This window comes from Aegilops tauschii, chromosome 5 (assembly GCF_002575655.3).
Source record: "Aegilops tauschii subsp. strangulata cultivar AL8/78 chromosome 5, Aet v6.0, whole genome shotgun sequence".
NCBI lineage: Eukaryota > Viridiplantae > Streptophyta > Magnoliopsida > Poales > Poaceae > Aegilops > Aegilops tauschii.
In genome coordinates, this window is record NC_053039.3 from 7,417,319 (window position 1) to 7,443,727 (window position 26,409).

The 26,409-nt window shown below is 41.9% G+C and overlaps 1 protein-coding gene across 1 annotated transcript; it reads left to right on the forward strand.

Annotated features, from left to right (window-relative positions):
* The first annotated feature begins 464 nt into the window (after positions 1-464).
* On the forward strand, positions 465-16,251 carry LOC109753017 (uncharacterized). Its single transcript, XM_040388653.3, is given in 10 exon segments — positions 465-564; positions 792-2,258; positions 2,351-2,606; positions 2,718-2,940; positions 3,044-3,167; positions 3,812-4,027; positions 4,521-5,663; positions 7,233-8,263; positions 8,265-9,429; positions 15,872-16,251. Coding segments are annotated over 9 exon segments (4,383 nt in total). The 5' UTR covers positions 465-564; positions 792-2,096; the 3' UTR covers positions 15,935-16,251.
* Positions 16,252-26,409: the final 10,158 nt, after the last annotated feature.

Here is a 26,409-nt window from a genome sequence, read left to right on the forward strand (position 1 = left end):
GAAAAACTGTGTTGCCAAACTAGGCAAGTAACAAGTAAAGTACTCTCTCCCCTCCGTTCACAAATATAAGATTTTTTAAATATTTCAATATGAACTAAATATACCGACTGAAATAAGTGAAGAAACACACTAAAATTTGTCTATATACATCCAATAAAAAAAACTTAGAACATCTTATATTTGCGAACGGAGTTACGGAGGGAGTAACAAGAGAATAAAATAAATGAATAGAAACTTAAATAAAAAATCAAGGACAGTGAGGTGAGGGCATTCTGGGGCTTATTTAGCTGCAAGAGCATCTGAGCATGGACATGAATGATTGCCCATCCAAGCTTGGCCCACATCATTGGGAAAGAAGATGATGTGGTGCAGAAAGATTGAGCCATATCCACCAAGAAATTTTTTCCACGCGCTTTCGCTTGCACGAGAGCCATAAAGCCTGCACCTCTGCTGGATCTCACCTCTCGGCTGGAAGCACTACCCATATCCTCCTGATATTGAAATCCCCTTCTGCACAGGCACTGGGCAACACTTCGCAGCGCTGCAGCAGCGCTTCTTCTCCAGGTAATAAATCACAGTTTCTCTTGTTCCGTGAAAAATATCTTTTCGGTATAGTGAAAGTAGCATGCTCCTCTAGCATCTGCTTGGTTGCTAGCTTCTTGATGCTGTTTTAGATGCTTTTGACCAGTCATCCGTACCGTTCCAAGACCTGCTCCTCATGTATAATGATGCCTTCACAGTCGAAACAAGAAACCTTAATGACAAAGGCATTTCTGTTGATTTGGGTGTAGGATCTAGATCTGACTTCTAGGCTGGAAGTACCCATGATGAAGACTCCCCTTTCCCACAGCAAAATCTAGATCTCACTTATTCCTATGCTGGAAGTACCCATGTCCTGAGATAAAAATCCCCTTCTCCGCACAGCACTCTGTTCAGTGTCACTTCACAGTGCCACACCTCGGCTTTTCCATCTTTTGTTCCAGGGAAATATCTTCTCCTACCGCATGATTGCTATCTTTAGTTACAGGACCTGCTGCTTCTTGACCCTTTTTTTAGTATGGTTTCGAGTTTCGACCAGTCATTCACACAGTGGCATCTTTGATTCAAATAAATTCCACTGGAATTCTGATAAGAACCTTTTTGATTTAAAGGAATTACATGTAATTTTGTAGGATTCTGCTCTCTACGATTTCCCCCCATAAAGCTCGTGTGATTATTTGTAGGATTGACAAGCATACGAATTTCACTATGGGCCACTTTTCATGTAGAATTCAAAGCAGAGTTTTAATTGAGTCTAAGCTCATTGATTTGTTCTGCTATTTATATGACAACTATGGCCAGCAGATTCAAGAAAGTTTCATCCTTATCCTATGGTGCAACCAAATAATTTCAGTTATCATTTTTTTTTTCCTTTTCTGCGGAGGATAAATAAACTCACTCTGATTTAGTGATTGCAAATCCAAGAACCGATAGAGTGCCGATGGCATACACAATATTTTCTTAATGCTAACTTAATGCTGGGTTTAGGGAAGACACACACTTGCCTATTCATGGTATTTGTTCAGTTAATTGAGAATAATGGTTTTACAGTTCTGCCCGTCAACGGAATGGGAGGATAGTTATCCAACCTTTTCTATTTGCAAAACAGTAGAGTGGTCATCTTTGTGTAATTCCTCTCCGAATGAATGCAAGTTTTTTTTACTAGGCTACAATTACTTGGGCAAAACTGTCGCATGCTTATGCTTTTAAGTGACTGTATTCAGAAACTTACACGTTTGACTTGTCTTAGTGCAGTTTCTTGATAGGTCTAAGTGTAGTATTGAAAACTATAACATCTTACAGAGTGCTATTTTCTGAAATGTGACATGTTAAAGAGTGGTTTTGTGAAATGTCTAATGCTAAAGTGTAGCGCTGTCTAATATTTTCTCAAAGGTGTAGCATAGCAATAGTGTTAATTATCGAAAAGGTATGTGTGTCGTGATATTTACTCTGTCTCTCATGATCGTTGATAATCTAGTAGCCGAGTCTGATAGACTCATGAAGTCATGAATAATGCACTTTGTCTTGTTTCAAGGGTATTTTGTTTGTAACTCCAAATGGACCGCCAAGCTATTGCCTCAAAAAGTGAACTGGAGCATATTCTACTTGATGAAGGCGCGGAACCAAAGGCCCTGCCATTATCACTTCTGGAGCACATCACAAGCAGTTTCTCTGCTGACAAAGAAATTGGAGATGGTGGCTTTGCAAGGGTTTATAAGGTATGAATGTGGTAACTCCCAGCTGCCTTTACCTTGATCATAGTTCATCTGAAAACTTAAGTTGACGCAGCCAAAACATGTTGCGGTTACAGGGAGTGCTAGACAATGGCACGGTTGCTGTGAAGAAGCTTTTTGGAACGGTTGATCTTGATGAGAAGAAATTCAGTGAAGAGGTTCGTTGTCTAATGAAGGCAAAGCACAAAAATATAGTGCGGTTCCTAGGATATTGCTCTGATACACAAGGGGAAATGGTAGACTGTGAGGGAAAGCTTGTCTTAGCAGATGTGCGAAAAAGGTTACTCTGCTTTGAATATCTACCTAAAGGGAGTCTGGATAAGCAAATCACTGGTAGGATGACGTGGCACATATTTTCTCAAGCATCTATTTATTTATTGTTTAGTGACCAAGGACTCAAGTATCTCAAATACCAAACCAACTTTCTGTTCTCCCGTTTTGTAGATGCATCATGTGGACTTGAGTGGAGTAAACGCTATCAAATTATCAGTGGAATTTGCGACGGTTTATATTATCTTCACCAAAATCACATCGTTCACTTGGATCTTAAACCTGCAAATATACTGCTACATGATAATATGATGCCGAAAATAGCTGATTTCGGCCTCTCGAGGTGCTTCGATGAGAAGCAAAGCCAAACTATTACTTCTAATATGCTTGGAACTATGTAAGTTTGCTATATTACTCTTGGGAGCTCTTTTTTTGTTATAATGAACGAATATTGATCCATTTTCCCATTAATTGTTTAAATTATATAAATATTAATGCAGAGGATATTTGGCGCCAGAATTCTATGCACGCAGACAGATCACGTTCAAGCTAGACATATATAGTCTTGGTATGGTAATCATAGAGATACTAACAGGAGAGAAGGGATATGCTGATATTGATAATGTAAGATGAGTTCACTCCAATATAAGGTCTAGATTTCAAAATTGTACTGTGGTATACTTCTTTACATAATATTAGTCTTCCATTTTGATGTATCATGGTATCATTCTTGGACCAGATAGTAGTGCAAAGCACAGATTAGCTGCAAAAGGATAAAACATCTTTTCCCCTGGTATGATGGTAACTGTAAAATTTCTATACACATAATGTTACCGTAATGTATCCACGGTGTTTCCATCTAAAATCTGGATGAACGCTATTATATGTGTAACATATTACCATATCGACGCATCTTAATTTGTAAATTGTCTTTGCGGGCTACTGGGTCAAATACAAAGTGACTCACGTAACTGTATCCCTATTTTTATATAGTAGGTCACTATGATTGAGTAATTTATTTTAGCTAGGCTCACTCGTTAGTGTGTTGCTGGCGTGCAATTTCAAATCTTTATAATGTCTGGAGGTCTGGTTCTTCTAGGTGGCATGGGGTTTTGCTATGATTTTATGCCTCCTCCTTTAATATAATGATATATTTTATGCCTTCTTTGGATTTTACCACTCTGCCTGATATGAAGATATGGAATATAGATTCTATAAAGGTATATGTTGCATAACATAAATCATAATACAAGATGGCAATTTCATAGGTACTTGAGAGGTGGAGAAGTAGGTTGGATAAATCTCAGGAAGACAAACAACTGGTACAAGTACGAGTATGCACAGAGATAGCTATTGAGTGCACTGACTTTAACCCGGCGAAAAGACCTGATGCTCATCATATAATTGATAGGCTTGGTGCAACAAGAAATGCAGATGAGTTTGCTACTGAAACAGAGGCAAATAGTAGTTCATCAGTACCAAAGGTAAGGTCACACATACATGCCTGATGAAGGCAGTGTTGAGGCAGCATTGTCTACAACAGCTAGCCAGCTACTGTTTTTCAGTGTGTTTGTATGGCCAATCTTTTGATCGTTGCATTGTAGGTCTTTTCTTGTGTTGTCTTGCAGTTATATAACATAGTAGTTGCATTATTTTGAAGGCTTGGATTTTTTTCCCTATCTATATTCTCAAATTTTGAACGACTGAACTTTTTGTGTTTGGGGTGCTGCATTTTTTTCAAGGTGTCATTTTGACACATTACAGTATTACCGTTTTTTCTCAGCTTGCTTGCACATTCTTCAAAGAGTTTAATTAAAAAATCACCCATACCTTTGGTTTAATTTGAAATAATTGTAAACTTATTTAGGTTATTACAGAAATATATAGTTAACGTCTGAAGAGTTTATATTCCAAGAAATTATGGCTCTGATATCTATTCTGATATTTCCATGTACTTAAATAGTAAAATTCTTGCAGTTGGCAGCTGTCTCCCCTGGTCCCACAATTTGTCCTGAGAATGCAATGGATAATGAGTTGAAGAAGTCAACAGAAGAATTGTTTAGTATGACAGATCAAATCCAGTGTTTCAGTTCGATGCCAGATGACAGTTCTAATGTGCAGCTAGATACGGGCATACGGGAAACAACATCGGATGTGGAAGAAGCACTGATCATCGGGAGGACTGAAGAGAAGCAGAAAATAGTGGCTACTTTATCTGAGAGCATCACACCAGAGGTCACCATTCTTCCAATATATGGCTTTGGAGGTATTGGCAAGACAACCTTGGCTCAACTAGTTTTTAATGATTCTCAGTTTGCTGGCTACTCCAGGGTGTGGGTCTATGTGTCCCAAAATTTTGACTTGAATAAAATTGGCAACTCTATAATATCACAGTTATCAGAGGAGAGTCATGTAACTGAAAAACAGATGATACATAATCACCTCAGAAAGCTACTTGCTGGTAAGAAGATTCTTATTGTCTTAGATGACGTGTGGGAGAAGAATCCAGATACACTAAAATCTTTGAAGGCTATGTTAAGACTTGGTGCAGATAGCATGGTGAAAATTATCGTAACCACAAGAGATGAAGCCATTGCAAGGGAAATTTGTCATACAGTTGAGCCATACAAGCTAGAGACTTTGACAGATAAATTTTGTTGGAAAATATTAAAACAGAAAACTGCCTTCAAAAATCGAGTCGACAAGAAACAGTTGAAGCATATAGGAAGGGAGATTGCCACCAAATGTGGAGGTGTCGCCTTAGCGGCTCAATCACTTGGATACACGTTGAACGGCAAGACGTCTGACGAATGGGAGTCAGTGAGGGACAACTATATCTGGACTGTACCTACTCCGGAGGATCCATCATCAAAAAATCATGAAGTGCAAGCGTCCTTGTTATTAAGCTATCACCACATGCCTGAATGCTTGAAGATGTGCTTTTCCTATTGTGCAATCTTTCCAAAAGGTCACAATATAGTGAAGTGTGATCTAATTCACCAATGGATAGCTCTTGGATTCATTGAGCCATCTACGATATTTGATACTATGCAGCTTGGCGAAAAATATGTTACACAGCTTTTGGGGATGTCGTTCCTTCAATATTCAAAGACACCTTCGGTAAGTTTCTACATAATTCGATTACTATTACTTTTCAACCTTACATATGTAAACTCACATAGTCTACATATTCTGATGGGGAGCGAAAGCATTATGGTGCATATTGCAAAAAGAAAAAAATTGCTCTTTTTTTGGAAAACTCATAAATGTATGAGGCTGTTCTCACTAACAAAAAATTGTGACAAAATATAATGATTTGTGAACTGTACAGTTGAGGCAAAATCGTGCAGTGTGCAGTGCACACATTGTTGCTCCTTTTGGCCATTTTTTGTCTATTTTTTCAGATAAACATATGCGTATTTTAAACATAATTTTTCTACTGCTTGTAGTGTAATAACACAAAAATGTGATTTTTTTTTAAATATATGCAAGTGCAAGTACTTGCCAATGGGTGTATGTGTCCATGTATGCAAAATATCCACTCTGAAGCTCCATAGAAAATGGTGTTTGACCTGTAGGCTGTGGTTAAGTAATATCAACTACTTTTGCAACTATATATAGGTCACTAAACTTGTTCAACTGTATTAAATTCGTAATTGTTCCATATTTGTGCATCAAGGTCAATGAATCACTGCATGTCTCGTGATGGTTTTCAGTTAGCATGACGAGCCACCCTGCATGCCATAATACTATATAATGATCCAAGTACAAATTTAGTAGGTCTGCTCTATTGCCAAGCAGCTTGTGTCCAATTAATGTGTCATGGTGGTGATATTCATTGACCTACTCCTTCCGTCCTTGAATAAGTGTATTTCTAGCTTTTGTAAGTCAATGTTTTGAAATTTTGACCAACTATATACAAAAGAGTAATAACATATATGACATCAAATTGGTATTATGAAAGTACATTTCAAAATAGATCTAGTGATATTAATTTAGTATCATAAATGCTAGTACTTTTCCCTATAAAGTTGGTCAAATTTTTTAAAACTTTGACCTAGGACAAAAGCTAGCAGTACACTAATTTGCGGACGGAGGGAGTAGTTTACTTCGGTTCGGTGAGCTAGTCTTTGCAACTATGTGGAATTGTGACTTGTTTTTCGAACTGACGTAGGGTCTCGAAGGACCCAGAAAGATATAAGAATAGCAGTTTAGGGGCCCATAGTGTAAGTAGTCTCTACAATGAATCAATATTCCTTAGACTGTTCATTTATATGATGGATGAAAATGACGCTAGCTAGCTATTCTGGTACTTTGTCTCATGGAAGCACAAACAAAAGAAATGTTGATCGACCCGCATATATAATTGTAGCAGTTTAGTCCACTCTACTAACTTCTTAACCTCTATGGATTTAAATTTGACCTTTTCTCCGTGTGCTCTCCTATGCACGACCTTGACTACTGCATGATCTTTGAAGAACCTATCCAGTCATACCAGCTTTAGTTGATACTATACTCACAATGTCAAAATACTGTTCCAAATGGTTATGAAAAATGTTGCATTTTTTCTGTTTAATATACTATACTTCATTTACACTTTTTACACTGATATGGAAGTACTTATATTGATAAATGTACTACTATAAAACAATCAAAATTCAGACAGTATTTTTGCTTCTTTTGCTGCAGAGTGATGGACGGCGGGACAAAGGTGTTACCTTGTTCACGTTGCATGACCTAGTGCATGATCTTGCAGCAGCGATGTTGGCCGACAAAGTTAATAAAAAGGGCAATGCTGTAGAAAGCAGTTGCCACTATGCATTGGTCACAGATTGTAGCAAGCCATTGCAGTTGTCAACAAGTTCTCCTGAAAATACCTATTTCAAAAAAACCTTTTACCCGTTTCAAAAAAGGAGTTCTACTGAAAAAATAAAGGCATTGTTTTTTCTGAACTGTGGCAAAATAGAGCTCCGTGGTGGTGCATTTTCACCTGCTAAGTGTCTCCTTGTCTTAGATTTAAGTGAATGCTTTATTCGGAAGTTACCTAGTTCTATTGGACAATTGAAGCAGTTAAGATATCTTCATGCTCCACGGATCCAAGATCAGGAGAATCCCAATTGTATCTCCGAGCTCTCACAATTAAGTTACCTCAACCTTGGAGACTCTCATTGTATCTCAGCATTGCCGGAGTCAATTGGAGATATGAAAGGTCTGATGCATCTTGATTTATCAGGTTGTGTTGGAATAAGTGACCTCCCAAAATCATTTGCGAAGCTGAAGCAGTTGGTGTATCTTGATTTATCATATTGCAAAATGTCTATATCAGAAGCTTTGGGTGGTTTTACCAAACTTCAGCATCTGAATTTATCAGATAAATTTACTATGCACACAAAGCACATCATAGGGCATCCAGAGGTCATCGGCAACCTAATCAAACTCAGGTACTTGAATCTATCGTGGTGCATGGACGTCGTGGCCCCGGACCAAATTAACAGTTTGGTTTGCTGTATCAGTACCCTTTCTAATCTAGAGCATCTGGACTTGTCATGTAATACCGGGATTTGTAGTATACCAGAAAGTATTGGCAACCTCAGGAAGCTTCATACATTGGACCTCTCAGGCTGCTACAACCTAAAGAAGCTTCCCGATAGTATGGTTAATATGGTTAGTTTGAAGGATCTATTTGTGGAAGAAGAACTTACATTGGATGAACCATTGCTCCCTCGGTTGTGCCTCATTGCCACACTTTGTGGTGCATGCTTCAAGTGACAAATGTTGTAGCAATATCATTCTGCTTCAGCCTACAAATCCTGATAAACTGACGATAGATGCACTTGAAAATGTGAAGTCTGCAGAAGAGGCACACAGTATAAAACTGATAGAGAAACAAAAAATGAAAAGGCTAACATTTCAATGGACTGTAGCTGCTGGGAGGTTTGTGGATGACGAGGAGGTGTTGGAAAAACTAGTGCCACCAAGCAGTGTACAGAAATTGTCTATAACTGGTTACAACAGTCTCAGCCTTCCTGATTGGTTCGTGGGTATTAGGCAATATCTCCCTAATCTTTGTGTGATAAAGTTGAGGAATTTTCCGAAGTGCAAGAACCTACCACCACTTGGTCAACTACCAAACCTACAAGAGCTGTGTCTCCGCGGTATGCCTTGCTTGGAAGAGTGGAACATGGCATATACCAGTGGCGAGAAATTTGCAAATGAGCTCATGTTCCCTAAGCTTCAGAGGTTGGACATAAGGAAATGTGCCAAGTTGAGGATAAAACTATGTCTTTGTAGAGCTATGATTTTGTTCATAGTAGATTGCGATAATGTGCTATCATCATGGGGAGAGATCTTGTCACACAACAGTGCTTCCTCCTCTTCCCCAATTACAAATCTTAATGTTTCTGACAGCAAGTTGTTTCACCACCTCCCCGCCCCGCATAGTTTAGCTATCAGGTTTCGCAATGATCTAACCACCTTACCTGAGAATCGCCAACAGTTCTCCTCCCTCCAATCATTGTCCCTGCGGCTAGGACGCAGCAACGAAGCAGAACTGCCAAGATGGCTGTTTGAGCTTACATCTCTTCAGGAGCTGGAGATAAGCCACCCAAAGCTAGAGAAACTGAATGAAGACACTAGGCAACTCACAGGACTACAGTCACTAAGTCTGTCTCATTGTGAAAGCATGGCATCACTACCGGAATGGTTAGGAGAACTTACCTCTCTCAAGAGATTTCAGATCAAGTACTGCAAAGGGATCAGATCATTGCCAGATAGCATACGAAAACTGACCAACCTTGAATATCTGGCCATTGATGGCTGCTCTACATTAAGGAAGTGGTGTGAATCACAGGAGAACAAGATGAAGCTTGCTCACATTAGATGGAAGGTATGGGCCTGCCCAACTATATATTGTATTGCTTTTATTCTTGCACCGACCATTTAGTACTCGATCTTTCTTTAATGATAAATTAGTAAGTCGTGCACATGCAACACACGTCTCAACTGCATGAATTAATTTCGGAAAAAGGTTCTCCCAATATAATATGGTTGCAATCTATAAAAAAAGAGGTAAATACACCAGGAGTCCTAGAACTTGCATGTGATGTTTAGTTTAGTGCACAAACTTGTAAAATACGTGATTGTGGTCATCAAAATTGCGCAGACGTTCATATACGGTGCTTCCATACTTATCACGTGCGCCCATCGCTCGCCAGCGTGGCAGAGGCGCTTTGGTCTTAGTGCATGTGGCATTTTATTTGCAGAACCCCCCCCCCCCCCTCCCCCCCGCCTCTTGGTAATTACGTCTCTAGGTTTGTGGGATCCACCTGCCACTGGGGCGCAAAAGAGTTAAAATAATGCACCATGTGCAGATTTAACTCACAGCCGCTCCATTTCCATTGCGCAAGCTAACCATCAGACTGGACAATCATTGCTGCTAGGTAAATAGACGCAGGTCCTATTCTATTGTCAAATCTGACAAATAAATTCAAGGGTCAGTGGATTTTTTTTCATTTCACTCAAAAAATTATGTTACATTCAATCTGAATTTTTTATATACATACATTCATTCAAAACTATTTACTTTTACCTAAACTTCAAATTTTAAATTATTCAAATTCAAACAAAAAATTCGTTGCTTGTATGAAACAATTTACTTACATTCATTCTGAACTATTTATTTGTATCTAAATTTCAATTTTTTTGACTTATTCCAATTCAAACAAAAAATACGTTGATTTGTCCGGAAGAATTTACGTTCATTCAAATCTATTTTTTCATCTAGATTTTTGAATTTAAAGTTAATTGAATTCAAAAAAACTTTGATTTGTCCGAAAGAATGCACATATATTTTTATCTAGATATTTCAACTTTAAATTATTCGAATTCAAACAAAAATTTGGTTGATTTGTCCGAAAGAATTTATGTTCATTCATTCAAACCTATTTTTGCATCTAGATTTTTACACTGAAAATTCTCTGAATTCAAAAAAAAATCTTTTTTTAAATAATGTACATATATTTTTAGCTAGATTTTTAAATTTTAAATATTCATATTCAACCAAAAAATCTGTTCATTTTCCGAAATAATTTACGTACATTGATTCAAACCTTTTATTTTTATCTACATTTATAAATTTATAATTATTCGAATTCAAAAAAAATTAGTTGATTTGTCTGAAAGAATTTACGTACCATCATTCTGAAGTATTTACTTTTATCTAGATTTTTAGATTTAAAATTATATGAATTCAAACAAAACATTCAGTGAGCCGCAAAAAGAAAAACATTCAGTGATTTGTCTGGAAGAATTTACGTACATTAACTCAACACTATTTATTTTTATCTATATTGTAAAATTTTAAATTTATTAGAATTCAAAAATATATATTTGTTGATTTTCCTTTAAAAAATTATGAAAATTTGACCATTTTGTGGGTGAGCGAAATTCTGGCATCATCTTTAGCGCGCAGATCATGGACATTTTTTTAACAGGGATGTCACGCCGCTTGTTCTAGAGGATATTTGAATTCAATTGCGCCGTGCCGATCTCTAACTCTTGGGTTGGAGGAAATAAATTTCATGGCGGCACGAACAAAACCAACATATCTCCGTTGTACACTAATCGGAATTGTTGCCAAAGTAAATAGTTCTGTTTGTCAGCATACCGGAACCATCATAGTGCGAATCCACAAGGCCCTCTTTTATCTTTCTCAATTTCTCCCGTCCCAACACGTGCTGAAAAATAGGCAACGCAGGCTTTTACATAACTAAATTGAAAGTGAGGGTGTTTCTGCCAAAAATAACATGTGCGCATCACTCCAGCCTGTTCTAGTCACTGCCAATGGGCCATAGCCACACTAGCATGTCACACAAGCGTGAGATACGTCTGGATACGAAATTTGTGACCGTATTCGCACGCGGCTCAAGTTAGATGACTTCAAACACGTATTTTACAAGTTTATGCACCAAACTGACCATTCGATGTAAGTTCTATGACCACCGGTGTATTTATCTCATAAAAAAATCACACCATTAGTTGTATTAAAGAGCAGTATATATTCGGGAAAAGTTCTCCTAATATAATTCACACCATTAGTTGTATTAAAGAAGGTGCAAATTATATTAAAGAGCAGTAAATTATATTTGGAGTCATTAGTTGTAACTTATCTTATCATACACTTTAATCGTAGCAAGGCTTTATGGTATATATAAAAAAATCTTAGTAGCTTCAGTGTGGACTTTGCCACTACAATATTCTACGCGGCCTCATTTAGTAATAACATTTTCTGAGATTTCAAATAGAATAAACTTCCTGTCACTATAAATTGGCAGCCAAATTATAGAGAGAGAGAGAGAGAGAGAGAGAGAGAGAGAGAGAGAGAGAGAGAGAGAGAGAGAGAGAGGGGGGGGCAGTGGGACTGGGAGAGGAAGAGTTTATCATTGAAACTTTTACGGCACATCTACTGTAAATGCCCATTCCAAGATTTAAGACATTGGATTTAAACAGCAAAATCTGTTCAGCCAATTGGCAGCCAAACAAATAAATGAAATATACTTATTTTACCTTTTTTTATGGTCAAGGCTGCATCTACTACATCTTTCCACTGTCATCTAGGCATAACCAATCACACATTAGAGACGATAATCCAATACCTACCAGTGAGTATAAACATGGCAAATTTAAGAGTGAATTCCGGTTTTTATCCCCTATTTTGAAATTTTTGATACTAATTACTCCATTTAGTGGGATTTCATCCGTTTTACCCCATTTAGTAGAAGTGTTGCCACAATTTACTCTGTATAAAATTTTGTGAGTGTTCTGACCGATGGGTCCCAATTGTAATGTCCAGCTAGCATGACACATCGGCGCGGTTTTTATGAAAAAGGGTTTCCCCCGCTTTATATATAAAGCACCAACACTTATATCCAAGCCACTGATACAAACGCACGGCACACAACCCAAGGCAAGATAAAAGAATGCCGGGCACCGACACACAACCTCAACGACTACTAAGTATCAACAAAATGAGCAAAAAGAACCACTTGTAGCTGACGGAGACCACCATCAAGATGAGAGATCATCCGGGAAGAAGTGCAACGGACAACGCCGGACCGAGGGCTCCAAAACGATGCCTCCAAGAAGGGCATGACCACGGACCGTCGCCATCGTCCGATCCAAAGATCAGGTTTTCACCCGGAACAAGACGGGAGGAGTGAGAGCACCACGACGGAGCCTGCAAGGAGGAACATGACGTCCGCAGACGCCGCCACCGTCGACCCGTGCACGGACAGGTAAGTGATGAACCCCGGTGCTCCACCCTTCCGCTGCATCCCCGATCTGCCAACCACCTGCAACCATGCCACCCAAGCGGCCATGGTTGCTCGCCCGCATCCGAGTCGCGCAGTCCGCCTACGACCAACGCGACTCCCACCGCCAGGGCCGCCGCCCCGCCACCGGGCCACCCCGAGAAGCCCCAAAGGTCACTCCTTGGACAAGATCCATGAGCCCAACCACCTCTGAACCGCCGGCGACCACTGCCTCAAGAGGAACCGTGCCCAGTCGGCCGGGGGAAGGGGGAGGAGGAGGAGCGGCCTATGGCCACGACCGGCACCTCTGCGCCGGCGACGGGGTACGCAACGGTGCACCCGTCGCCCCTACCAGCTCCCCCCCCTCCCCCGAGACCCCCTGTCTCGCCCCCGAAGCAGAACGTCCAGATCCGCAAGAGAGCACCGGCCACCGCCCACTGCCGAGGAGGAGGGAGCACGGAACCGCCAAGCAGCAGCCATGAGAGGTCACCAGGGAGGCCCTCCCGCGCCGAGCGCCGCCGTCCAGCCGCAAGGGCCCGGCTGGACGGGGCCGCCCCCCTCCACTGCTGCCATGCCGCCCCTCCACCAGAGATCCACGGCGAGAGGGGCCGCCCGCGACCCGCAGCGCCAGACGTGGCGCCGAGGCGCTGCTGCCGCCACCCACCGACCTGCACCACCACCATGCCGCCCGTCGCCCGACGCCACACCGCCGTCGCTAGCCCACTCCGGAGCGCCGCCGCACCGCTACGCCCGGCATCGAGCACAGCATCCCCGCCGGCGAGATCTGGCCACGCTGCACCTTCCGCGCAAGGAGACGAAATGGCCCCGCCGCCGCCGGCGACGACCGGGCTTCGCCCGCTCGTGCCCCCTGGCGGTGGCGAGGGAGGAGAGAGAGAAGGAGGGGGGTGGCGGCGGCGGCGCTAGGGTTGCCTCCCGGACGCCCGCGGGAGCGCCGCGGGAGGGGAGAGGAGAGACAGAATTTTCCCCCCAATTTTTCCTGATTGTTTTTCTGCACGCTGAACCGTATCGTCGTAGCTTCTCCTGACCGGCCAGGCTCGATATGATCGCACCAGAGCAGCTTGGGAAAGATATACTAACTCTCTACCGGTCTAACATATTTGCTACCACCGGAAACGGAACTTCTGAAGCATCATTTAACTAGTTTATGCTTGGCTTGGCATTCATATATGTACGTGCATCAGAGTTAGTGAAGTAGTATATTTACACCACTTTTAATCTGATCAGCAGAATCATGCATACTTAAGGAACACATACATGATTTCAGATTATATCAGTAACAATTTCTCCTATAATTTATTCAATGGGAACGTGCCACGCTGATCAAGTATAGTCATCTCATCACAATACTTCTTCGAATTGGAAAGAAGTGGTCTAAACCTATCTAATATGCATCCCAGACCGAGAGAAAATATAGCCACAAAAAACCTAACCACCGGGGGTGAGAAACAGAGGATGCGGGCATGCATGGGAGGGGAGACAATTGCCGTACTGGGTGCTGCTCGCATCAACGACCGCCAACGGCCATGCCTTGAAGGCTTGACTGTCGCCCGTCGCCTACATCGTCCTACCCCCTCCTAGCGAAGGAGGCAGTGGTTTTGAGACAGGCTAGGGCAAGATCGTCCGTGCGATTGGAATGCGAGTGATGCGTGTCGTGAATAATGGAGGCCAGTGTGGTGCGGCACGACCTGGGCGACTTGGCCATCGGGCGCTGGCGAGCTGCTCTGCTGCGATCATATCGAGCCTGGCCGGTCGGGAGAAGCTAGGCGATGCTGCTCGGTGTGCAGAAAAACCATCAGAAAAACCCGCCGATGTGGCATGCCAGCTGGACCTTACAAAGTTACAATTGTGACCCATCAGTCAGAATGTTCACAAAATTTTAAACAAAGTAAATTGTGGCAACACTTAATGGGCTAAAATGGATGAAATCCTACTAAATGGGGTAATTGGTGTCAAAAATATCAAAATAGGTGGTAAAATCCGGAATTCACTCCAAATTTAAACACCCCCCCCCCTCTTGAAACAGAGGCACAACTGATTGATTCCTCACCTGTAATAAAACATTATTAGTTTTAAAATCATGGGAAAACACTGAAAGTACCATCAGATGATAAGAAATCAGTTAATACCTCTGAAGGATATATATCATATTTACAGCAATAGCACTTAATTTGTTTCTATTGCAACAATACTGCAATTTGTTAACAAATATCAATGGCTAAAAGATGTGCACTCACCGAATGAAAACTGAGCAGACAAGAGTCAAGACAGAGGTAAAGGCCTTACCATTTCTTAAATCAGTTCTGCACGGTAATAACTACTCTGGATCACATTACTCCTGTGTGCTAAATTCAGTAAAAACTGAGCACAGACAAATGTAGCAACACCTTTTCCTTTCTGTAGCACAGGAACTAGCTAGTTCAAGGAACAAAACTTCCACCTGCAAAACCCAGAAGGCTGTAAATCTTGTATAAGATGATAGGCATGTGGTCATTATAACATGATAGAGGAATGTGGCGGTGGCACATTTTTTGTATCTCGGGCATTTTTGTTTCCATTTTTTTGGGAGATTGCGGGGTCAGATCAGGGTGAAGTTTTCGTATATGGGCATGATAGAGGAATGCGGCGGTGGCACATTCTTTGTATCTCGGGCATTTTTCGTTTCTGTTTTTTGGGAGATCGCGGGGTCAGCTCAGGGTAAAGTTTTCGTATATGGGATTAATGAACATGATGCATCATACATCATTGAGTTAATTTGGATCATTGGATCGATATGGCTGGAGGGTGGATATGTGTCGGATCTGTCAAATTGGTGCTTTGGTAAATGGCATGACTATCTTTGAATAATCATGCTAAGTGTCGAATTAGGGTTTTTTTTTCTGTCTATTTGACGCCTCATATATCTAGACTACTGTGTAAAGTATGCTGGTTGTAACTGTGCCATAGCATGGTGGACAGCTATACGTGCTCTATTCTTCTGATCGAACTGTCTCTATTGTTCAGCACTTGGTATTAGACAATGCACATGAAGAACACATACCAGAGTATGGGACAGCAGGCTTGTGATTTGGCGTTTCTACCTCCACAACAGGCAGCGTTGTTTGCTCCAAATCCAAGCGCAAGGGTTTATAATGGTGGCATGTTCTCCTTCTTCAGTTGATAAACCAATGTATCAATCCCTAGAGATAACACCCTTAGCCTTAGTCCAGCAGCATTGCAATACAATTAAATGCCTATTTTGTGCCTCAACAAGTAATTAGGAGATAATGTGGCATGCAAGTGTTTTTCTATTTTCAGTATAAATAGCAACTGAAAATGAAAGTGCATGCAAGTGTTTTGGAGATTTTCTTATGATGGAAATTAGATCAGGGTTTATAGGTTCATTAGTAGCATCTCTTGTGTAAGTGGTTACTCAGACACACTACTGCAACCTGACCCTTCCATGACGAGCCATCCCTCATGGTGCACTAGCTCGTCGGAGGAGGCACCATCGCTGACGGGTGCCATGTTTTTTTAGGGGTGTCAAGTTGACCGTAAGTGGAGGCCACACCCAGGCCGGACGGCTGGACCTCGCAAAATCTGCCTTTCAGTAGTGAGACATCCAGGGGACCATAAAGCCCACACAGCCGATGTCACCACGGACTGGCGGCTCCAGGCGCCCATTAGGCCTTATACAATGCAAAGTGCTTAGAGAAAAGACCAGATTTTTCTTAATCATCAGCGTTTATTTGTACTAGGTAAACGCTTAATTAGGCGTCTCTCTTATAGAAATATGTACTAGTGCTTTAAATAAAAATCCAATTTATTTTTCTAAGCATTTAGCATTGTATAAGGCCTCAGTGGAGAGTCTTTGGCGCTAACGGGCATTATGGGCTGGTCGTCAGTGGCTTACATGCACGGTGGTTTCATATAGTATCCTCTTCCCCCTCCCCTTCCCTCCTAAAACTATGTCCCAATCCCCTCTCGCCTCTGTCGTCGCCTTCTGGCCCCGCGATGCCGTCTCCTCCTGGCGCCGATCTGGCGTGACGCTGGTGCCTCTGCCCTGATCCCCCCCTCCTTGATGTCCTCGCCCCATCAGCGATGTTGGACGGACGACACCGTCTCCTCCCGGTAGAACCCGTTGTCACCTCCTCGCAGATGCAACCGTCTCCTTTCCTGCCATGTGTGTGCGCGCGGTCAGTTGGTGGTGGTCCAGTAACGGCGCCACTAGTGGCCTCTCGCACGTGTCCTCTTTGTCTCCTCTCTTCGATGGTGGCGCCGGTTGTGGCCTCTCATGCTCGTGCGGTCATAGGATAGACCGGTGCCCCGACTCGTCCATCTTGTCGGAAGTTTGGGCTCCCCGCTCTGCGGTGCGACGGCGGCGAGTTTCTGTAGCCGCAGCGGCAGTGACAGTTTTGTTGGGAACATAGTAATTTCAGAAAATTTCCTACGCACACACAGGATCATGATGATGCATAGCAACAAGAGGGGAGAGTGTGTCCACGTACCCTCGTAGACCGAAAGCGGAAGCGTTATGACAACGCGGTTGATGTAGTCGTACGTCTTCACGATCCGACCGATCCAAGTACCGAACGCACGGCACCTCCGAGTTCAGCACACGTTCAGCTCAATGACGTCCCACGAACTCCGATCCAGTAGAGCTTTGCGGGAGAGTTCCGTCAGCACGACGGCATGATGACGGTGATGATGTTGCTACCGACCCAGGGCTTCGCCTAAGCACCGCTACGATATGACCGAGGTGGAATATGGTGGAGGGGGGCACCGCACACGGCTAAGAGATCAAGAGATCAATTATTGTGTCTCCAAGGGGTGCCCCCCTCCCCGTATATAAAGGAGTGGAGGAGGGGGAGGGCTGGCCCTCTCTATGGCGCGCCCTAGGGGAGTCCTACTCTCACCGGGAGTAGGATTCCCCCTTTCCTAGTAGAACTAGGAGCCCTTCCAAGTAGTAGGAGTAGGAGAGAAGGAAAGAGGGGGAGAGGGAGAAGGAAAAGGGGGCTGCACCCGTTGTCCAATTCGGATCAGAGAGGGGGCGCGCGCCTCCTTTCTTTTGGCCTCTCTCTTCTATTCCCGTATGGCCCAATAAGGCCCAATATATCTCCCGGTGAATTCCCGTAACTCCCCGGTACTCCGAAAACACCCGAATCACTCGGAACCTTTCCGATGTCCGAATATAGTCGTCCAATATATCGATCTTTACGTCTCGACCATTTCGAGACTCCCTCGTCATGTCCCCGATCTCATCCGGGACTCCGAACTACCTTCGGTACATAAAATTACATAACTCATAATACAAATCGTCACCGAACTTTAAGCGTGCGGACCCTACGGGTTCGAGAACTATGTAGACATGACCGAGACACATCTCCGGTCAATAACCAATAGCGGAACCTGGATGCTCATATTGGCTCCTACATATTCTACGAAGATCTTTATCGATCAAACCGCATAACAACATACGTTGTTCCCTTTGTCATCGGTATGTTACTTGCCCGAGATTCGATCGTCGGTATCTCAATACCTCGTTCCATAACACATCATCCCGCAACTAACTCATTAGTTACAATGCTTGCAAGGCTTATAGTGATGTGCATTACCGAGTGGGCCCAAAGATACCTCTCCGACAATCGGAGTGACAAATCCTAATCTCGAAATACGCCAACCCAACAAGTACCTTCGGAGACACCTGTAGAGCACCTTTATAATCACCCAGTTACGTTGTGACGTTTGGTAGCACACAAAGTGTTCCTCCGGTAAACGAGAGTTGCATAATCTCATAGTCATAGGAACATGTATAAGTCATGAAGAAAGCAATAGCAACATACTAAACGATCAAGTGCTAAGCTAACGGAATGGGTCAAGTCAATCACATCATTCTCTAATGATGTGATCCCGTTAATCAAATGACAACTCATGTCTATGGCTAGGAAACTTAACCATATTTAATTAACGAGCTAGTCAAGTAGAGGCATACTAGTGACACTCTGTTTGTCTATGTATGCACACATGTATTATGTTTCCGGTTAATACAATTCTAGCATGAATAATAAACATTTATCATGAAATAAGGAAATAAATAATAACTTTATTATTGCCTCTAGGGCATATTTCCTTCAGTCTCCCACTTGAACTAGAGTCAATAATCTAGATCACATCGTCATGTGATTTAACATCAATAGTTCACATCACCATGTGATTAACACCCATAGTTCACATCGTCATGTGACCAACACCCAAAGGGTTTACTAGAGTCAATAATCTAGTTCACATCGATACGTGATTAACACCCAAAGAGTACTAAGGTGTGATCATGTTTTGCTCGTGAGAAAAGTTTAGTCAACGGGTCTGTCACATTCAGATCCGTAAGTATTTTGCAAATTTCTATGTCTACAATGCTCTGCACTGAGCTACTCTAGCTAATTGCTCTCACTTTCAATATGTATCCAGATTGAGACTTAGAGTCATCTGGATCGGTGTAAAAACTTGCATCGACGTAACTCTTTACCATGAGCTCTTTTATCACCTCCATAATCGAGAAATATTTCCTTAGTCCTCACTAAGGATATTCTTGACCGCTGTCCAGTGATATACTCCTAGATCAAAAATTGTACTCCCTCGCCAAACTCAGAGCAAGGTATACAATAGGTCTGGTACACATCATAGCATACTTTATAGAACCTATGACTGAGGCATAGGGAATGACTTTTCATTCTCTTTCTATTTTCTGCCATGGTCGGGTTTTGAGTCTTACTCAACTTCACACCTTGCAACACAGGCAAGAACTCCTTCTTTGACTGTTCCATTTTGAACTACTTCAAAATATTATCAAGGTATGTACTCATTGAAAAATCTTATCAAGCGTCTTGATCTATCTCTAGATCTTGATGCTCAATGTGTAAGCAGCTTCACCGAGGTCTTTCTTTGAAAAACTCCTTTCAAACACTCCTTTATGCTTTGCAGAATAATTCTACATTATTTTCGATCAACAATATGTCATTCACATATACTTATCAGAAATGTTGTAGTGCTCCCACTCACTTTCTTGTAAATACAGGCTTCTCCAAAAGTCTGTATAAAACCATATGCTTTGATCACACTTTCGAAACGTTTATTCCAACTCCGAGATGCTTGCACCAGTCCATAAATGGATCGCTGGAGCTTGCACATTTTTGTTAGCACCTTTAGGATTGACAAAATCTTCTGGTTGCATCATATACAACTCTTCTTTAAGAAATCCATTAAGGAATGTAGTTTTGACATTCATTTGCCAAATTTCATAAAATGTGGCAATTTGCTAACATGATTCGGACAGACTTAAGCATAGATACGAGTGAGAAAATCTCATCGTAGTCAACACCTTGAACTTTGTCAAAAACCTTTTTCGACAAGTCGAGCTTTGTAGATAGTAACACTACTATCAGCGTCTGTCTTCCTCTTGAAGATCCATTTATTTTCTATGGCTTGCCGATCATTGGACAAGTCAATCAAAGTCCACACTTTGTTCTCATATATGGATCCCATCTCATATTTTATGGCCTCAAGCCATTTCGCGGAATCTGGGCTCATCATCGCTTCCTCATAGTTCGTAGGTTCATCATGGTCTAGTAACATGACTTCTAAAATAGGATTACCGTACCACACTGGTGCGGACTGTACTCTGGAAGACCTACGAGTTTCTGTAATAACTTGATCTGAAGTTTCATGATCATCATCATTAACTTCCTCACTAATTGGTGTAGGAATCACTGGAACTGATTTCTGTGATGAACTACTTTCCAATTCGGGAGAAGGTACAATTACCTCATCAAGTTCTACTTTCCTCCCACTCACTTCTTTCGAGAGAAACTTCTTCTCTAGAAAGGATCCATCTTAGCAATGAATATTTTTGCCTTCGGATCTGTGATAGAAGGTGTACCCAATAGTTTCCTTTGGGTATTCTATGAAGACGCACTTCTCCGATTTGGGTTCGAGCTTATCAGGTTAAAACTTTTTCACATAAGCGTCGCAGCCCCAAACTTGAAGAAACGACAACTTTGGTTTCTTGCCAAACCACAGTTCATAAGGCGTCGTCTCAATGGATTTTGATGGTGCCCTATTTAAAGTGAATGCAGTTGTCTCTAATGTATAACCCCAAAACGATAGTGATAAATCGGTAAGATACATCATAGATCGCACCATATACAATAAAGTGCGGTTACGACGTTTCGGACACACCATTACGCTGTGGTGTTCCATGTGGCGTGAGCTTTGAAACTATTCCGCATTGTTTTTAAATGAAGGCCAAACTCGTAACTCAAATATTCTCCTCTACGATCAGATTGTAGAAACTTTATTTTTGTTACGATGATTCTCCACTTCACTCTGAAATTCTTTGAACTTTTCAAATGTTTCAGACTTGTGCTTCATTAAGTAGATATACTCATATCTGCTCAAATCATCTGTGAAGGTCAGAAAATAACGATACCCGCCACGAGCATCAACACTCATTGGACCGCATACATCGGTATGTATTATTTCCAACAAGTCAGTAGCTCGTTCCATTGTTCCGGAGAACGGAGTTTTAGTCATCTTGCCCAAAAGGCACGGTTCGCAAGCATCAAATGATTCATAACCAAGTGATTCCAAAAGTCCATCTTAATGGAGTTTCTTCATGCGCTTTACACCGATATGACCCAAACGGCAGTGCCACAAATAAGTTGCACTATCATTATCAACTTTGCATCTTTTGGCATCAATATTATGAATATGTGTATCACTACGATCGATATCCAATAAACTATTTTCATTGGGTGTATGACCATCGAAGGTTTTATTCATGTAAACAGAACAACAATTATTCTCTGACTTTAAATGAATAATCGTATTGCAATAAACATGATCAAATCATATTTATGATCAACGCAAACGCCAAATAACATTTATTTAGGTTTAACACTAATCTCGAAAGTATAGGGAGTGTGCGATGATGATTACATCAATCTTGGAACCACTTCCAACACACATCGTCACTTTACCCTTAACTAGTCTCTGTTTATTTTGTAACTCCCGTTACGAGTTACTACTCTTAGCAACTGAACCAGTATCAAATACCCAGGGGCTACTATAAACACTAGTAAGGTACACATCAATAACCTGTATATCAAATATACCCTTGTTCACTTTGTCATCCTACTTATCCACCAAATATTCAGGGTATTTCCACTTCCAGTGACCATTTCCTTTGCAGTAGAAGCACTCAGTTTCAGGCTTTGGTCCAGCTTTGGGCTTCTTCACGGGAGTCACAACTTGCTTGCCATTCTACTTGAAGTTTCCCTTTCTTTCCCTTTGCCCTTTTCTTGAAACTAGTGATCTTGTCAATCATCAACACTTGATGTTCTTTCTTGATTTCTACCCTCGTCGATTTCAGCATCACGAAGAGCTCGGGAATCTTTTTCGTCATCCCTTGCATACTATAGTTCACCATGAAGTTCTACTAACTTGGTGATGGTGACTAGAGAACTCTGTCAATCACTATCTTATCTGGAAGATTAACTCCCACTTGATTCAAGCGATTGTAGTACCCAGACAATCTGAGCACATGCTCACTGCTTGAGCTATTCTCCTCCATCTTTTAGCTATAGAACTTGTTGGAAACTTCATATCTCTCAACTCGGGTATTTGCTTGAAATATTAACTTCAACTCCTGGAACATCTCATATGGTCCATGACGTTCAAAACGTCTTTGAAGTCCCGATTCTAAGCCGTTAAGCATGGTGCACTAAACTATCAAGTAGTCATCATATTGAGCTAGCCAAACATTCATAACGTCTGCATCTGCTCCTGCAATAGGTCTGTCACCTAGCGATGCATCAAGTACATAATTTTTCTGTGCAGCAATGAGGATAATCCTCAGATCACGGATCCAATCCGCATCATTGCTACTAACATCTTTCTACATATTTTTCTCTAGGAACATATCAAAAATAATAAATGAGGAGCAACATCGCAAGCTATTGATCTACAACATAGTTATGCAAATACTATCAGGACTAAGTTCATGATAAATTAAAGTTCAATTAATCATATTACTTAAGAACTCCCACTTAGATAGACATCCCTATAATCCTCTAAGTGATCACGTGATCCATATCAACTAAACCATGTCCGATCATCACGTGAGATGGAGTAGTATCAATGGTGAACATCACTATGTTGATCATATATACTATATGATTCACGCTCGATCTTTCGATCTCAGTGTTCCGAGGCCATATCTGCATATGCTAGGCTCGTCAAGTTTAACCTGAGTATTCCGCATGTGCAACTGTTTTGCACCCATTGTATTTGAACGTAGAGCCTATCACACCCGATCATCGCGTGGTGTCTCAGCACGAAGAAATTTCGCAACGGTGCATACTCAGGGAGAACATTTATACCTTGAAATTTAGTGAGAGATCATCTTATAATGCTACCGTCGATCTAAGCAAAATAAGATGCATAAAAGATAAACATGACATGCAATCAATATAAGTGATATGATATGGCCATCATCATCTTGTGCTTGTGATCTCCATCTCCAAAGCATCGTCATGATTTCCATCGTCACCGGCATGACACCATGATTTCCATCATCTTGATCTATATCAATGTGTCGTCACATGGTCATCTCGCCAACTATTTGCTCTTGCAACTATTGCTATCGCATAGCGATAAAGTAAAGCAATTATTTGGCGCTTGCATCTTGTGCAATAAAGAGACAACCATAAGGCTTCTGCCAGTTGCCGATAACTTCAACAAAACATGATCATCTCATACAACAACTTATATCTCATCATGTCTTGACCATATCACATCACAACATGCCCTGCAAAAACAAGTTAGACGTCCTCTACTTTGTTGTTGCAAGTTTTACGTGGCTGCTACGGGCTGAGCAAGAACCGTTCTTACCTACGCATCAAAACCGCAACGATAGTTCGTCAAGTTAGTGTTGTTTTAACCTTCTCAAGGACCGGGCGTAGCCACACTCGGTTCAACTAAAGTTGGAGAAACTGACACCCGCCAGCCACCTGTGTGCAAAGCACGTCGGTAGAACCAGTCTCGCGTAAGCGTATGCGTAATGTCGGTCCGGGCCGCTTCATCCAACAATACCGCCGAACCAAAGTATAACATGCTGGTAAGCAGTATGACTTGTATCGCCCACAACTCACTTGTGTTCTACTCGTGCATATAACATCTACGCATAAAACCTGGCTCTGATACCACTGTTGGGGAACGTAGTAATTTCAAAAAAATTCCTACGGACACACAGGATCATGGTGATGCATAGCAACGAGAGGGGAGAGTGTGTCCACGAACCCTCGTAGACCGAAAGCGGAAGCGTTATGACAACACGGTTGATGTAGTCGTACGACTTCACGATCCGACCGATCCAAGTACCGAACGCACGGCACCTCCGAGTTTAGCACACGTTCAGCTCGATGACGTCCCACGAACTCCGATCCAGCAGAGCATTGCGGGAGAGTTCCGTCAGCACGACGGCGTGATGACGGTGATGATGTTGCTACCAACGCAGGGCTTCGCCTAAGCACCGCTACGATATGACCAAGGTGGAATATGGTGGAGGGGGCACCGCACACGGCTAAGAGATCAAGAGATCAATTGTTGTGTCTCCAAGGGGTGCCCCCCTCCCCGTATATAAAGGAGTGGAGGAGGGGGAGGGCCGGCCCTCTCTATGGCGCTCCCTAGGGGAGTCCTACTCCCACCGGGAGTAGGATTCCCCCTTTCCTAGTAGAACTAGGAGCCCTTCCAAGTAGTAGGAGTAGGAGAGAAGGAAAGAGGGGGAGAGGGAGAAGGAAAAGGGGGCTGCAGCCCTTGTCCAATTCGGACCAGAGGGGGGCGCGCGCCTCCTTCCTTCGAATATCCCATATGGCCCAATAAGGCCCAATACTTCTCCCGGTGAATTCCCGTAACTCCCCGGTACTCCGAAAATACCCGAATCACTCGGAACCTTTCCGATGTCCGAATATAGTCGTCTGATATATCGATCTTTACGTCCCGACCATTTCGAGACTCCTCGTCATGTCCCTGATCTCATCCGGGACTCCGAACTACCTTCGATACATCAAATTACATAACTCATAATACAAATCGTCACCGAACTTTATGCATGCGGACACTACGGGTTCGAGAACTATGTAGACATGACCGAGACACATCTCCGGTCAATAACCAATAGCGGAACCTGGATGCTCATATTGGCTCCTACATATTCTACGAAGATCTTTATCGGTCAAACCGCATAACAACATACGTTGTTCCCTTTGTCATCGGTATGTTACTTGCCCGAGATTCCATCGTCGGTATCTCAATACCTAGTTCAATCTCGTTACCGGCAAGTCTCTTTACTCGTTCCGTAACACATCATCCCGCAACTAACTCATTAGTTACAATGCTTGCAAGGCTTATAGTGATGTGCATTACCGAGTGGGCCCAAAGATACCTCTCCGACAATCGGAGTGACAAATCCTAATCTCGAAATACGCCAACCCAACAAGTACCTTCGGAGACACCTGTAGAGCACCTTTATAATCACCCAGTTATGTTGTGACATTTGGTAGCACACAAAGTGTTCCTCCGGTAAACGGGAGTTGCATAATCTCATAGTCATAGGAACATGTATAAGTCTTGAAGAAAGCAATAGCAACATACTAAATGATCAAGTGCTAAGCTAACGGAATGGGTCAAGTCAATCACATCATTCTCTAATGATGTGATCCCGTTAATCAAATGACAACTCATGTCTATGGCTAGGAAACTTAACCATCTTTAATTAACGAGCTAGTCAAGTAGAGACATACTAGTGACACTCTGTTTGTCTATGTATTCACACATGTATTATGTTTCCGGTTAATACAAGTCTAGCATGAATAATAAACATTTATCATGAAATAAGGAGATAAATAATAACTTTATTATTGCCTCTAGGGCATATTTCCTTCAAGTTCTACCTCCCCGGTCCTCCTCCCGCCTTATCTAGATGCTCTGGGTCATGGACATCGAGCCATGGCCTCGTTGGATGCCATTGTTTATGGATGTTTACTGTTCAGTTAAAATTGATATTGTGCCACTAATTAGGAGATACTTGAGTAGTTCGATGACATTGTTTATGCTATTATATATTGATGTTATGCAGGATTAATTCATCATGCTATTTGATTCCATGATGCACGGTCCTATTTGATTCCATGATTCATTGTGCTATTTTACTGTTCGGTTAAAAAAATTACTACCTCCGTCCGGGTTTATCAGTCCCCTTGTATTTTGGGTCAAACTTTGACCTTTGATTTAACTACTAAAAAATAAGTTATATACCATAAAAATATTATCATTGGAAACCTCTTTCGAATATGAATCCAACAATATAAGTTTTGTGGCATACAACTTAAATTTTGATGGTCAAATCTACGGTTAAAGTTGGGCACAAAATACGAAGGGGACCAATAAACCCGGACGGAGGTAGTAGTATACTGTAACATTAATTAGGAGATACCTGAGTTGTTCGATGC